Source organism: Bos grunniens, chromosome 24 (genome assembly GCF_055505025.1).
Source record: "Bos grunniens cultivar Pamir isolate PY7600 chromosome 24, Bosgru_T2T1.0, whole genome shotgun sequence".
NCBI lineage: Eukaryota > Metazoa > Chordata > Mammalia > Artiodactyla > Bovidae > Bos > Bos grunniens.
This window is the reverse complement of record NC_141188.1, coordinates 44,728,981-44,743,909: the sequence shown is the minus strand read 5'-3', so window position 1 is coordinate 44,743,909 and position 14,929 is coordinate 44,728,981. Positions and strand designations below refer to the sequence as shown.

The following is a 14,929-nucleotide window of genomic DNA, read 5'->3' as shown; positions in this document are numbered from 1 at the left end:
GTCTCTATTGTTTTGGATGTTTAGTTTTTGTTTGCTTGTTTTTAATGTATATTTGGCTGCACCGGCTCTTAGTTTCAGCCTGCAGGATCTAATTACCCAACCAGGGTCGAAACTGGTTCAAACCCTGCTTAGGGAGTGTGGAGTCTTAGCTGCTGGACCCCCAGGAAGTCCGTGGACTCTGGCTTTTGATAGTCTCATCTCAGAGGTCCCTAGGTAGAATCAGCTTCTATGGGAGAGGAGAGAGCAGGTCACTTTCCGGGTTTTTTCCTGAAAAGTCAGAGGTTGGTTTGGAGTGAACTCTTCACAGATTTGGGGCTGACCAGACTTGATGGGCAGGGAGAGGAGACATTGATCTCGGGCAGGGGACCTGTGTCACCCTCAAAGGTATTTCAGACCACATGGTGACTGAGTCTTCAGGGAAGAAGAGGCTTTGTCTTTGTTACCATTGCTAGAGAATATATAAATCATAGAGTCACAATTCCTCATAAAAAGGCTTTGAAGTTTCACTTCCTGAAATGTGTATACTTACTTTGTAGACAGTGTTAATTTAACACAAGAAACTCATGTTTTTTTCTCTGCACAGATTCTCTTCTGAATCAAAAAGTTACATGAGTTTAATTTTTTATTAAAAAATCTTTTTTAGTGGAACAGAAGAATTAAAATGATATAAGTATAGGGTTTGTTTTTTTTTTTTTAATTAGTCCTGAGGCAAAAACATAGGTTCAGCCAACACTTGTAGCCAGTTCTAAATGGCTAGAGTTTGCCAAGGATTTCCTTCCTTTCCGGGGTGCCGTTTTTATAGTGACCTGCTGCTCCCCACCAATTAGAACCGGGGTTCTGGGGACCCCATCTGTGCTTCTTGGGGTATGTGACTCTTGTATTTAATGACCTGGAGTGACACCAGGTGTAGAGTAATACAGGAGGGAAAATAACAGTGAATCCAGTGCAGAGTCCAGAAGGCAGGGGTCAGATGTCCTGAAAACCCCCCTGAAGTCTTTCTCTTGGCTTATGGAAGGGTCTGGATGACCTGCTGGAACTCCCTTTGAGGGGAGACTTGGCGTTTATGGATTCTTGCTTCTTTTGCAAATTGCTTCTTCACTTGTGGAATAGATAAGATTAGTCTCTGTTTGTGTTCTTACGGAGATTACAACATGAGGAAACACATTCCTTTGGGATTATATTTTAGCGGAATTTGAATTTTAGGGATGCATTGTTCTTCTGATTGGTGTTATCTGGGAGGCATATGGACTTTATTTTGTTAATTATATAGCTGAACTTTTTACTGTCTCACATAACCATTAAAGAGTGATCAAACTTAAAAAAAAGAAGTGACTGTTTAAAAAAAAAAGTGACTGTTGACATCATCTTTCCGAGAACACTAGTATAAGTGATTTACTATAACAAGATCTTTGCTTTTCCTGTTGGCCAATGACGTGTAATATTTACGGAGGTCTTGGGTTCAATCCAGCAGAAACATTTCATATAAATTATGTGCGAAACTAAAACTGTTTAACATTTTCTTTCATATGGAGATAATATGAACAACTCTTTCAGTTTAAGAGTGGGGAAGAGAATGGTTATTTGGTATTTCCTTGAGGGGCACAGTTTATACCAGAAGGTATTCTCCAGCTAGACATCAAAGATGCATGTAGGTTGTAATTCAGTCCTGTGATTCTGCCAGGTGTGTATTTAATATTCCAAGTGAATGCTAATCCTGTTGTTACATGCATTCTTCCTCTCTTAGCATCTTCCCTCCTACCATAGTGATAGAAGGTAAAGTTCTGTGCTCCATCTGTTTACATTAGCACAAATTCTAAATCTGTGATATCTTCATGTTTAAAAACTAAAAGTATTTGACACAGCCCAAGTAATGAAGGACTTTTACGTGTCTGTTACAGAGTTGGAATATTCCAAATGTGTTAAATATAGCTTAGCACTTAATCTAATTAGTTCAGTTCGGTTCAGTCGCTCAGTCATGTCCGATTCTTTGTGACCCCATGGACTGCAGCACTTCCCTGTTCATCACCAACTCCCGGAGCTTGCTCAAACTCACGTCCATCGAGTCAGTGATGCCGTCCAACTATCTCATCCTCTGTCATCCCCTTCTGCCTTCAATCTTTCCCAGCATCAGTGTCTTTTCCAATGAGTCAGTTCTTCACATCAGGTGGCCAAAGTATTGGAGTTTCAGCTTCAGCATTAGTCCTTCCGCTGAATATTCAGGACTGATTTCCTTTAGGATTGACTAGTTGGATCTCCTTGCAGTCCAAGGGACTCTCAAGAGTCTTCTCCAACACCACAGTTCAAAAGCATAAAAATTATTAAAATATAGCTGAATGCAGATCTGTTGAGGCAGGAAGAAAATGAAATGTAGTTTTATGGTGGGATCTGTCCGGTCTTATTTTTTGGAGGCCGTTGATTTTTGTAGGAAAACTTGTTAGTTCTTAAGCACCAGGAGTCTTAACCATCCTTTTTCTTTTGGGAAGATCGGTACTTTATTCCTTTTACTATGTTTTACTCTTTGATCAGTTTTTCTACTTAAACAGCAGCTAATCTACCACCAACAGCAGCACTTCCTTCTAACACACAGTAACAAAAGGATTTCATCTTTGCACTTTTTAAAAAAAGGAATAATTTGGAATTTAACTCAGTTGTGATGCTAATTTATTTTTCTTTGTTTTTTCTGTCATTTTATAAATACCCAGAAAATTAATATTCAAATAAAAAAGAAATGCAAGTTTGAAATGACGATATGGTTTATCATTTTTTGTTTCAGATGATCACAGTCGTGTTAAGCTGCAGAATGCTGAAAATGATTATATTAATGCCAGCTTAGTTGACATAGAGGAGGCACAGAGGAGCTACATCTTAACCCAGGCAAGTGGGGTGACATGGAGTGGAGGCCTGACTGCCATTCCTGGGGTCTGCTTTAGGATGGAGCAGAAAGTGTGTCCTGACTTCTTTTGGTGATGAAATGGCTGTTTCAGGTTTTTCTATTGTCTTGTAATGAATGGTAACATAATATTTTACAGCTGTGTATATTTAAGATAAAAGCAATTGTTACTGTTACACATTCTCTGCAGGAAAGTTGTTCATGAGGTTTGGCCAGCTGGTTCTTTTCTGGCCAGCTGTCCTCCTTGCTGTAAGTTTGGTACAAAGTCTCGGTTGGTAGATACTTTGTTCCTTCTGCTTCTCTTCACTTGAATCAGGACCAGAGGCGCGAAAACTCTTCTCTTCCCTGGCCTGGTGTGTATTTTCAGTATGGACAAGTCTTGGGTGTTAGGTGAGGGTGTGAGCAGGGTGCCTGGACCACTGATGGGGTGGCCTGAGAGCCCACTGGCCTCTTGAGCCTCCTCCCTTCTCAACACACTGGCCACACCCGTGCTCCATTGGCACTGTTCTTTCACTCTGAGATAGCAGAAATGATTTGGGTTTATCCACACCAGCTATCCTTTGTTTATCAGATTACAGATTTAATTAACAGTGCTGCCATTTCCCAGCTAGTGATTTTTAATTATTCCAAAGATAAACTGTATTATTAAGTATCTTGTTATAACCTATAAAGGAAAATAATCTGAAAAAATATATATATATGTAACTGAATCACTTTGTTGTATACCTGTAACTAACACAGTATTGTAAATCAACTATAATTAAATTGAAAAAAAGATAAACTGTATATTTGTAATGTTTGAGATTTTTAAAGAACCCATTTCAGATTAGAATGACCTGTTACTGAAAGTGAAAACTGTTGAAAATGGTAAGATGTTCAGATGAATGTACCTATCAACTGTTAGGCTATCTGTAATTCACAGAAAACAAAAATTCATTACTCTTTTTTACTTGGCATAAAGCAGCTCCTGTAAGTCAAAAACAAAAAGAAAATCTATGAAAAAAACTGGCAAGGAACATAAATTCACAGTTTACAGCAGGGAAGTAAAGGTAGACAATATATATGGAAAAGATGCTCAATTTTTCTAAATTTAAACCAGGAATCAGTTACCACTTCTCACCTGTCAGAACCACAGATTTAAAAGTTTATAGTACTTAGAGGTCTAATATGTAAAGACATGAAGGTAAATGTGAGAGTATTTGTTATAGCTTAATAGCACAGGACCAAAAATAGTAGGACAGAAACAGTCTGTAAGGAGCTGGCTAAATAAATTATACACATGCTATTAGTACCGATTGTTTCTGGGAATTAGGAAAAAATACAGAATTCACTTTGCCATTTTCTGTTATATTTGAAGTTTTTCTTATGTGCATTCATGATGTTTTTAATAGTCATTTTTAGAGTTGAAAATTTCACTTTCTGTTTTTAAAAGCCATGTTAAAAATAGAAAAGAATAATTACCCTAGATTCCTTAGCACACCCTTTCTTATTCTCTTTTTTCAGTCTTGTTTGTCCTTTCCTCTTTGTCATCTTAGTCTCTAAAAATGTAATTGTTTCTCAAGATTCTGATTCAGGTTTCACCCCCATCTAGTCTGTACTCACCACTTCAACTCTCTGGAACCATATTTTGAACCTTTGTTTCTTAAGAAAAAGGCTGGACTCTGGACTCATGGTGTCTGCTTGAATCCTGTTCGTTCATCCAGCAAAGCTTTGAATGCCTGCCTTGTGGTGGCATTGTGTGAATGAAACAGCCATTCATAAAACTGCTAGTATGAACTTTACATCCTAGAGGGAAGTAAAATTAACAACAGCTAGCAATCTTTTATTTATTTTTTACTAAACTACAGTTGACTTACCATACTGTGTTAGATACTAGTGTGCAGCAAAGTGATTCAGTTGTACATGTATACACGCATACATATATATATATTCTTTTTCAGATTCTTTTCCATGGTAGGTCATTATAAGATGTTGAATATAGTTCCCTGAGCTACACGGTAAATTCTTGTTGTTTACTTTATATATGGTAGTGTGTATCTGTTAATCCCAAACTCCTAACTTATCCCTCCTCCCATTCCCCTTTGGTAACCAAAAGTATGCTTACGTTCTATGTCTGCGAGTCTGTTTCTGTTTTGTGAATAAATTCTTTTGTATCATAGTCTAGAATCCACATATAAGTGATATCATATATTTGTCTTTGAATTACTTAGACTGATAATCTCTAGGTCCATCCACATTGCTGCAAATGGCATTATTTCATTATTTGTTTATGGCTGACCAATATTCCAATGTATATATGTACCACAGATCTTCTTTATATATGTGTACCACACATCTTCTTTAATCATTCCTCTGTGGATGAACACTTAGATGGCTTCCATGTCTTGACTGTTGTAAATAGTAACAGGTTGCAGTTTTTAACATTTTTCTATATTTTATATAACTTAAGCCTCAGGATAACCCTTTGTGGTAAATACTCTTATTATCCTTATGTTAACATGAGGAGTCATCTAAAGAGACAAGGAACATCAGATAACTTTACAAAGGTCATACAACAAGTAGGGTGAGGCCTCATGGTCTCCATAGGCTGCATGGTTCTGCTTTTAATTATTCAGATCTGCTGCCCTGAAATTGTGATATGCCCTTGGATTCATTCCTCAGTTCCCCAAGGTGTAGCGTCATCCCGTAGCACTGTGCGGTTTGCTTCCAGGACCCTCTGCAATGCCAAAGCCCCCAGGTGCTCAGGTCCCATCATTGTCCCTTCTGTCCTGGCCCCACATACACAGATTCATTGAGTCACAATCATGTATTAAGTTTGCTGTCTGAGGTTGTTGATCCTGTGGATGCATAACCATGGCTAAAAGGACTGACTGTGTATTTATTGAAAAATCTGTCTGTATCTGGACCCCTGTAGTTCAAACCCCTGTTGTTCAGGAGTCAAGTGTGTATGTTATCAATATGTATCTCTGTGATCTGTAGAATAGTGCTAATAAAAACTCATGTAGTTCCAAGTAATATGGTGAGTACTCCATGGAGTGTTCATTGCAGCATTGTTACTGCTTTTTATTATAGTAATAATGATAGTAATTACTAGAGAATCACATGGACAGAGGAGCCTGGTGGGCTGCAGTCCACAGGGTCGCAAAGAGTCAGTCAGACACGACTGAGCGACTTCACTTTCTTTCACTTTCTTTCAATGATAGTAATAATCCTTTTATAAAACATTGTAAATCCCTTCATGAAAAAGAAAATACCCGACTAATACCCTAGGTTAAATCTCCTGTCCATTTGGGCTTTCCTTTGTGTCCTGACCCAGGCCCTCTGCCCTCATTCTAGTGGACTCACTGTCTTCAGCTTTGGATTATTTCCCGAGTCCCCCCTACCCCCTGCCCCAGAGCTTCCAGCATCTACCCACAGGACCACTTGATGTCACAAATTCTTCCTTTTCTGTGTCAAACTCTTTTTTTTCTTTTCCTTCTTTCTTTTACACTAAGCTAGCCCCTGTCCTATTTTTGTCATCTGGGTTAAAGCTGTCCTTATCTGTCGAATTCTCTCCTGTTTTCTGCTGCCCTGCCCTTCTCTGGAGCTCTCTTTCATCTACACCAATGTAGTAGCTTTTCAACTTACTTCTTTGCCACCAGTCCCTCATTTCTAGTCCATCTTTAACAATTCCTCTAGAGAAATTTTTGCGATATACCAATCTGGTCATATTCCTTCATTCTGTAAAGAAAAGATCATTGACTGTTTCCTGGGGTCGAGCACCTCTCACTTGGCAGGTGTGGTTTCCTGTGGGTTCTCTGTGTCACCTTCTTTCCCAGGAGTGCCCTGACACTGGGAATGGACCTGATCCCTCCCCTCTCCCCTCCACGTGTCAGCACCTCCTCGTTTTTAAGGCTCTGCGCTGGTACCCTTCCTGCTCCTGCATACCCAGGCTCAGCCCTCGCTCTGGTGGGGCTGGGTGTGTTTCCGTTCCTCACCTCCGATGTAAGCTGTGACAGCTGGGACTGCTTTTGCCTTTGTCCCTAGTATCTTGGGACAGAGAACATGCACAGAAAATATTTCAAAGGACAGCAAAAACCAGAGACACTAAATGTTTATTGAAACTGCAGTTATTCTGCTTGTCTTTTGTTGCTTATAATTTTTGTCATCCTTTTTTCTGAGTTTTATGAAAATTAAAAATGTATACCTGCTGATGCCTTGGTATAGATCTCCATTTTGTAGAAGATAATAGGTTGTATTGCTGGTAAGTGGAAGAGCTGAGAACCCCTCTTTCCCTTTTAGAACCACTGTAGAATGTGTGTGTGTGTGTGTGTGTGTGTGTACACACTAAGCAGTGACTTCATTAGAGACCTGATCCATCCATTTTTTTAGATGAAAGAGAAGGCATTCATTTTACTGGGGGTCTTCTCATGGCTGTTTTTATCTTTGCACTGTGTGGTTTTGGAAGTAGCTCAAACTTTGAAAAATATGTACTCAGTAAGGGGAACGGCTCCTCAAACCTGAGGGTGCAGCTCTTCAGGGTTCTTGGTCCCTTCTAACATTGGTATAACTGAGAGCATGGAGTTTATTAGCTCAGGTAATATTTCCAGAACATCCACTACAGAGCTGGGATACAATGGCCCTGAAGCTGCTTTTAGTGTAGCACCACTTGAATGGCCTTGTCTTCTGGGTGGAGCTGAAGCTCCAGGCAGACCCAGCCCCCGGCATCCCACAGGTGACTGCTTGTTGAGTTACTCAAGGAACAGTCAAACCTGTTAACCTGCACCCACTGCAGCCACCTGAGGATTGCAGTGCCCTCAAAGGGTGACAGTGGTGACTGGTCGGGAGTGCTGCCCCAAGCCCACACCCCTTGGGACAAAATCTTCTCTTGGCCTTTTTTCCTGCCCAAGCCTTATTCTCCATCCCTCAATTCAGAGAGCTACCTGATAGCCTGGGAATTTTTCTTTTCTGCCTAAGTAAATAAAAGTCAGTTTTGATCGTTGATAATCAGTAATCCAACTAACAGAGACCTGTTTTTAGTTCAGGTGGGTTTAGAGTCTGGATTGATATTCTGTGACCCGATCTCCTGTTCTCAGATGCGAAGCTTCCTGGAAGGCATGTCCTTGGAGCGTCAGTCCCCTCCTCCTCTCACCTCCTGTTTTTTCTCTGTCTTACAGGGTCCACTTCCTAATACAGGTTGTCATTTCTGGCTCATGGTTTGGCAGCAAAAGACCAAAGCAGTTGTCATGCTAAACCGAATTGTGGAGAAAGACTCGGTGAGTAATACTTGGTATTTACAACTTACTGTACAGTCTGTGATTGTTAACCTACAAATATTTTCTTCTTTTGGGATAGTCATTCATTAGTTTTGGCCTTTAATTACTAAAAACTAAAGTCAGGGTGATTCTGACTGGAACTAACCTATCATTTTCCTTTATTACCTTAAATATTTAAATAACAACTGTGGACCACTGCCCTCCAAACATAAGTATAATGGAGTGAGTACTGGCCAGTTGTGGTACTTAGATCTTTGGAATTTGTAGGCTTTATCAGAATCTTTATTATTAACAGAATCCTGGAAATTTTATGAAGAATTGAAGTGACAGGTTTCTAAAACCTTTATAAACTACCGCTGGCTCTTATGTCAGGATGTAGTGAGTATTGATACGTATAGATTTATTGACGTTTGAGGTGCAGTTTAAAATCCAATGCTAATTAGTGGTGTGATGGTGGTTAAGTCTTCAGCTTCTGTGGCTTGAGGGTCCTCTTCTGTCAAACATGAAAATTAGAAAGTGTTATCTGTCAGATCTCTTCCAGCCCTGAGGTCTAGGCTTTTCTGCTCCTTCAGATCCCAAATTCTTGCTTTTTTCCTGAGTTAATAGCTGCTGGTTTTCAGCGGCAGTGAAGGTGCTTCTAGTCTGTTCCAGTCTGCAGTGTTGTTGCCACACCATGGTATCCTGCAGTGTCAGCATAGTCTCTGCAGTGGTTTTCGTGCTTGCACGGTGACCCACAGACCCAAGTGATTCGGGTGCTGTTGTTGGGACATTTGAGCATCGTTGTCAGCTGGAGGATTATGGGTTTCATCTCATTCTACAGAATAAATACTGTAATAAAAAGAGGAGCTTGCCACCAGCAATCAGAAATCACCTTCATCCAGATGTTCAATAAAAGTCAAGTTTGATAGTTGAGGTTGCCTCGTGTGTGGTGATACCCTGTTTGTCAGCATAATGATGTCAGCAGCTGCTGCCGGTCAGTGTTTAGTTCCTTAATTAATTAGGATTATAGTGATATTCCAGCTTTATTGTTTCTTCTTGAGTTTTGGTTGAAATTCTTCTATTAAAAAAAAAAAAAAAAAGGCTCCCACTCTAGTTACCTACCACCTTGATGTAGGAAAAGCATTTTTCAAAAGAAGTTGATTCCCACGTATCCTCAATATGTCACCACTTAGGTTTTCTTGGTGTGGGGGTGGGAGGAGATCAATGCTGTGAAGTCATGACTTTATTAAACACCTTGATTCAGTTCACTCCATGGCAGTTATTATCCTTGTTGTTTAGTCATGAAAGTTGTGTCCAACTGTTTTGCGACCCCGTGTGCTGTAGCCTGCCAGGCTCCTCTGTCCATGGGATTTCCCAGGTGAGAATACTGGACTGAGTTGCCATGCCTTCCTCAGGGGAACTTGAGGAATCTATGCAGGGATCTAATTGGCACCTCCTACTTGGCAGACGGATTCCTTACCACTGACCCACCTTGGAAGCCCATTGTTATTCTTACTTGTAGTCAAATTGTCCCTTCATTGGCCAGAGGAGGCTTTTTGGGTTGGGCCCTGAGTTCTTTTAACAAAAACCAAAGAGTCTTACTAGCTCCTTTGATGTCTGGAAGGACTCCCTGTTGCAGGCTTATCTTGTGCTTTCCTGTGCGAATCAGCTGTTTATTTAAGAAGCCTTGGTTTCTTTTGGTGAGCAGTGGTATTTCAAGATCATAGCAAAAATAGTAATCTTTGTTCTTATGGGTTGGTCTTTTCAGTGAACAGTTAAGGAAAATTATGTTTGTATGTTAAGATAACACTAGTGTTCATACTGATACTGATGCTTCTTCCTCTTTTTTTTTTTTTTTTTGTACTGATATTCTGATATTTGATACTGATATTAAAATTTAGGACTGTAGGGTTGATTCACCATGAATTCTGGTTCTCAGAGATACTAGTGATGTTGAATGTCTTATGCTCATTTACTCTGTCCCATATTGCACACAGAAAGTATTTGTAATAACAAAATCAGTCCATCACTAAAATAACTACTGAAAACAGTTTAAAATGTTTTCTCTCATCCTCTTTTTCTCAAGTTGTGCTTTACCTCCATCATCAGAGTTTACCGCATGTTTTAGTCTCTCTTAAGTCCCTTTTGTGTAGATATGCATCTGTCGTTGAGTCTCTGGTTGCTCTGTGTGTAGCTCACACTCAGAAGATCCTGAGGATGGATGCCCTGGTCCCAGTTTCTTGTGTGTTGATGACAATACCTCTGCTGGCTTGATGCTGAAGAGTCTGTTTGGCAGAATATAAAATCTTTGGCTCACATTTGCTTTTTGAGCAACTTGATGGTATTACCCATTTCCTTCTGGCATGTTCCTGTCACAAAGGCACATCTTACTCTCTTTCCTTTATTAGTTACTTAGTCTTTTACCCAAAGGATTTTTTTTCTTCAGATCCTATTGATTGTACTGAAATGTGTCTGTGCTGGTCATTCTGGGTCAGTTTGTCCAGGGACAGAGTGTGCTATTTTATTATGTGATTTCAGGCATTTTTTCTTTCTTTTAAAGAAAAATTTTTGTTGAATTATACTTGTTGACATTTATTCTGTTCCCTTGCTTGCCTTACTGTTCTTCTCCCAGGGCCTTCTGTTACACATATGTGTTAGATTTTCATTGCCTACTGGTCTCTCTTTATTTCCTTTTTATTTTAAAAATGTCCTTTTTCTCTTAAGGCATCATCTGTCGTGTTTATTCACAGCCCTGTTCCCTTTAATCAATTAGTCTTTGTTTATGAAATGATGTGTTCTGTTACTTTTGATTCTTTTTTCTCTTCTGGCACATCATTTATGAGTTGTTATAATTTATGCTCTTTCATTTCCTATGTCATTTTGTTTTTTTAATGTCTTTTAGCAGCTTTTGAAGTATTCAGATCAGATCAGATCAGATCAGTCGCTCAGTCGTGTCCGACTCTTTGCGACCCCATGAATCTCAGCACGCCAGGCTTCCCTGTCCATCACCAACTCCCGGAGTTCACCCAGACTCACGGCCATTGAGTCAGTGATGCCATCCAGCCATCTCATCCTCTGTCGTCCCCTTCTCCTCTTGCCTCCAATCCCTCCCAGCATCAGAGTCTTTTCCAATGAATCAACTCTTCGCATGAGGTGGCCAAAGTACTGGAGTTTCACCTGTAGCATCATTCCTTCCAAAGAAATCCCAGGGCTGATCTCCTTCAGAATGGACTGTTGGATCTCCTTGCAGTCCAAGGGACTCTCAAGAGTCTTCTCCAACACCACAGTTCAAAAGCATCAGTTCTTCAGCGCTCAGCCTTCTTCACAGTCCAACTCTCACATCCATACATGACCACAGGAAAAACCATAGCCTTGACTAGACGGACCTTTGTTGGCAAAGTAATGTCTCTGCTTTTGAAGATGCTATCTAGGTTGGTCATAACTTTCCTTCCAAGGAGTAAGCGTCTTAATTTCATGGCTGCAGTCACCATCTGCAGTGATTTTGGAGCCCAGAAAAATAAAGTCTGACACTGTTTCCACTGTTTCCCCATCTATTTCCCATGAAGTGATGGGACCGGATGCCATGATCTTCGTTTTCTGAATGTTGAGCTTTAAGCCAACTTTTTCACTCTCCCCTTTCACTTTCATCAAGAGGCTTTTGAGTTCCTCTTCACTTTCAGCCATAAGGGTGGTGTCATCTGCATATCTGAGGTGATTGATATTTCTCCCAGCAATCTTGATTCCAGCTTGTGTTTCTTCCAGCCCAGCGTTTCTCATGATGTACTCTGCATAGAAGTTAAATAAACAGGGTGACAGTATACAGCCTTGACGTACTCCTTTTCCTATTTGGAACCAGTCTGTTGTTCCATGTCCAGTTCTAACTGTTGCTTCCTGACCTGCATACAAATTTCTCAAGAGGCAGGTCAGGTGTTCTGGTATTCCCATCTCTTTCAGAATTTTCCACAGTTTATTGTGATCCACAGTCAAAAGCTTTGGCATAGTCAATAAAGCAGAAATAGATGCTTTTCTGAAACTCTCTTGCTTTTTCCATGATCCAGCGGATGTTGGCAATTTGATCTCTGGTTCCTCTGCCTTTTCTAAAACCAGCTTGAACATCAGGAAGTTCACGGTTCACATATTGCTGAAGCCTGGCTTGGAGAATTTTGAGCATTACTTTACTAGTGTGTGAGATGAGTGCAATTGTGCGGTAGTTTGAGCATTCTTTGGCATTGCCTTTCTTTGGGATTGGAATGAAAACTGACCTTTTCCAGTCCTGTGGCCACTGCTGAGTTTTCCAAATTTGCTGGCATATTGCATGCAGCACTTTCACAGTATTAGCTCATAGCATTCATTTGTTTTGGAAGTATTTTTCTTGATTGTTATTTGTACCTGTTTGTGATATCTAAAAGGAGAAACGACCATATTTTACAGGGATGTTTTCCTAGTGTTTTTCCCAATGAAGTGGCTCTAGCTCACCTCATCGCAGCCTGCTGGCCTCACAGTTTGGCTTTTGGGGAGATGCTTTTATTGTCACAAAATGTTAATTCCACGTCAGTAGTTCTGCCAAAACGTAACAGTTCTAGGTAAAGGGGGCTTATCTTCTGATTCTTTCCCCTGACTTTTAGTATATAAGTATGCAATGTTATTGCTAGATATATAGTATTTAGTAGCAGATTAACAGGTATTTATGGAAAATGTTGTTGTTCAGTTGCTAAGTCATGTCCAATTCTTTGCTACCTCATAGACTGAAGCACACTGGGCTTTTCTGTCCTTCATTGTCTCCCAGAGTTTGCTCAAATTTACGCCTTTTGAGTCAGTGATGACATCCAACCATCTCATCCTCTATCACCCCCTTCTCCTGCCCTCAGTCTTTCCCAGCATCAGGGTCTTTTCTAGTAAGTCGATTCATTGCATCAGGTAGCCAAAGTATTGGAGCTTCGGCTTTGGCAACAGTTCTTCCAGTGAATATTCAGGGTTGATTTCCTTTAGAATTGACTTGGCTTCATCTCCTTGCAGTCCAAGGGACTCTCAAAAGTCTTGTCTAGCACCACAGTTCAAAAGCATCAATTCTTTGGTGCTCAGCCTTCTTTATGGTCCAACTCTCACATCCAGACATGACTACTGGAAAAGCCATAGCTTTGACTTTATGGACCTTTATTGGCGAAGTGATATCCCTGCTTTTTAATATGCTGTCTAGGTTTGTTATAGCTTATGGAAAGTACTTATAAAATAAAGCCTTTCGGTACTGTTTGAAGATACAATTCTTGCAAGAGTTTTATATTTAAAGAAACATTGAGTAAATACCAGTATGATGTTGAAATACAGGTTATCCTGCTTTAGAAATGACAACTTGATTTTCATTTTATGAACATGATATCTGTTTTTTTAAGTGTGTAAGTTATAAGAACATTTTACAAACTGCATTTATAAGATGTCAATCTTATTAAAATACATTAAACATCAAACATAGTGTGATTGTTCCTAGATTGGGGTACTTGAAAAATATATAGCTTGTGTGTGGTTTGTTTTCCTTTCCAGCTTTTTGTGGTTTCATTATGTCTATGTTCTTAACTTTAGGTTAAATGTGCACAGTACTGGCCTACAAAAGATGACCGGGAGATGCTGTTTAAGGAAACGGGCTTCAGCGTGAAGTTCCTGTCAGAGGACGTGAAGTCCTATTACACAGTCCATCTGTTGCAGTTAGGAAACACCAGGGTAAGACTGCTTGTGCCCAGACTATGGGGCTTCATGTGGTGACTTTAAGGATTATTCTTTGTTCTTAGATTTGAAGTTTGGGGCAGCCTATTCATTGCAGCAATGCCTGTAATGGTTCACAGCCATAACCATGTCCTCATAGATTTTGTTCCCATATGTGGTGGCACTCTGAGAATTCTTAAGAAATGCTGGAATCTAAGAATTGTGAAGTTCAGGTTGATATATGAGGATTCTGAGCAACTGATCAGTATTATACTTGGTTGAAGATTGAGGGAGAGGGCTTTAGAATTGGGCAGCCTGGGTTTACATCCAGTGCTGCTGCTCAGTGATCCCTGCCCAGGCCCCCCTTGTCTGTAGGGGGCGGCCGTGGTGCCTCCCTGTTCACATTTGTGACATCAAGTGAGGACATGGGTATCATGTGAGGAGGTATGTGCAAAGGCACTGGTACAGAGCACGTGCCTGGGAAATGCTAGCTCTTGTTCTTGACGCTTGGAGAGAGTTGCTAATTCGAGGGGTTTGTCACATGGAAATGTGTCTTTATTGAGCTGGTGAAAATGGTGAAATAAATTTACCATATGACCTCATCAGTGTTTGTTTGGATTTTTTCCAAAAATGTAAGACTCGTTCCTTGGTGCCTGGGTGAGAAACAGGCACGCAGTTGGTTGTGACCCTACTGTTGTTGTCTAAGCATCAACATAGTTCCCCCTCTTCCCATTCACCTCTTTGCTTTCTTTGGTTTGTATTTAGAATAACGAAAAAATATGAACTAAGAGTGATTCTGAGATACACTCAGAAACTAGAAAAACTAGAAAATATGAAAATGTTTGCCCAGAAATGGCTTCAGGGATGTATCTGGTCTATAAAGCAAGATACTGTTTTAGTTAAGTATTAAGTGAATTGAGTATTAATGTGTGATCATTAATCCAAAAGAAAAAAAAAATTTGTGGAGAAGGGAGGTATATACACTTTCTAGATGTGCCGAATTATCTTTTGTGGTTATCTCCTAAAACACCTGTCCTTTGTGACATAAGCATAGGTGTGTACTGTGTGCATCTGACTGGGTCCAGCTTCCATGAGAACATAACTCAGC

General features: G+C 40.1%; 1 protein-coding gene across 7 annotated transcripts in view; it reads left to right on the top strand.

Moving 5' to 3' along the window:
- Window positions 1-14,929, top strand: part of PTPN2 (protein tyrosine phosphatase non-receptor type 2) — a 64,069-nt gene that overhangs the window by 27,215 nt on the left and 21,925 nt on the right. For all 7 annotated transcript variants that reach the window (XR_015153998.1, XR_015153999.1, XM_086373276.1 and 4 more), the window contains exons 3-5: window positions 2,774-2,874; window positions 8,047-8,145; window positions 13,702-13,839. Coding sequence is in view for 5 of the 7 variants with exons in the window: in XM_086373276.1 (XP_086229402.1) it covers window positions 2,774-2,874; window positions 8,047-8,145; window positions 13,702-13,839 (338 nt within the window). In the remaining 2 variants the exon portion in view is untranslated. The remainder of the gene's footprint in view (window positions 1-2,773; window positions 2,875-8,046; window positions 8,146-13,701; window positions 13,840-14,929) is intronic.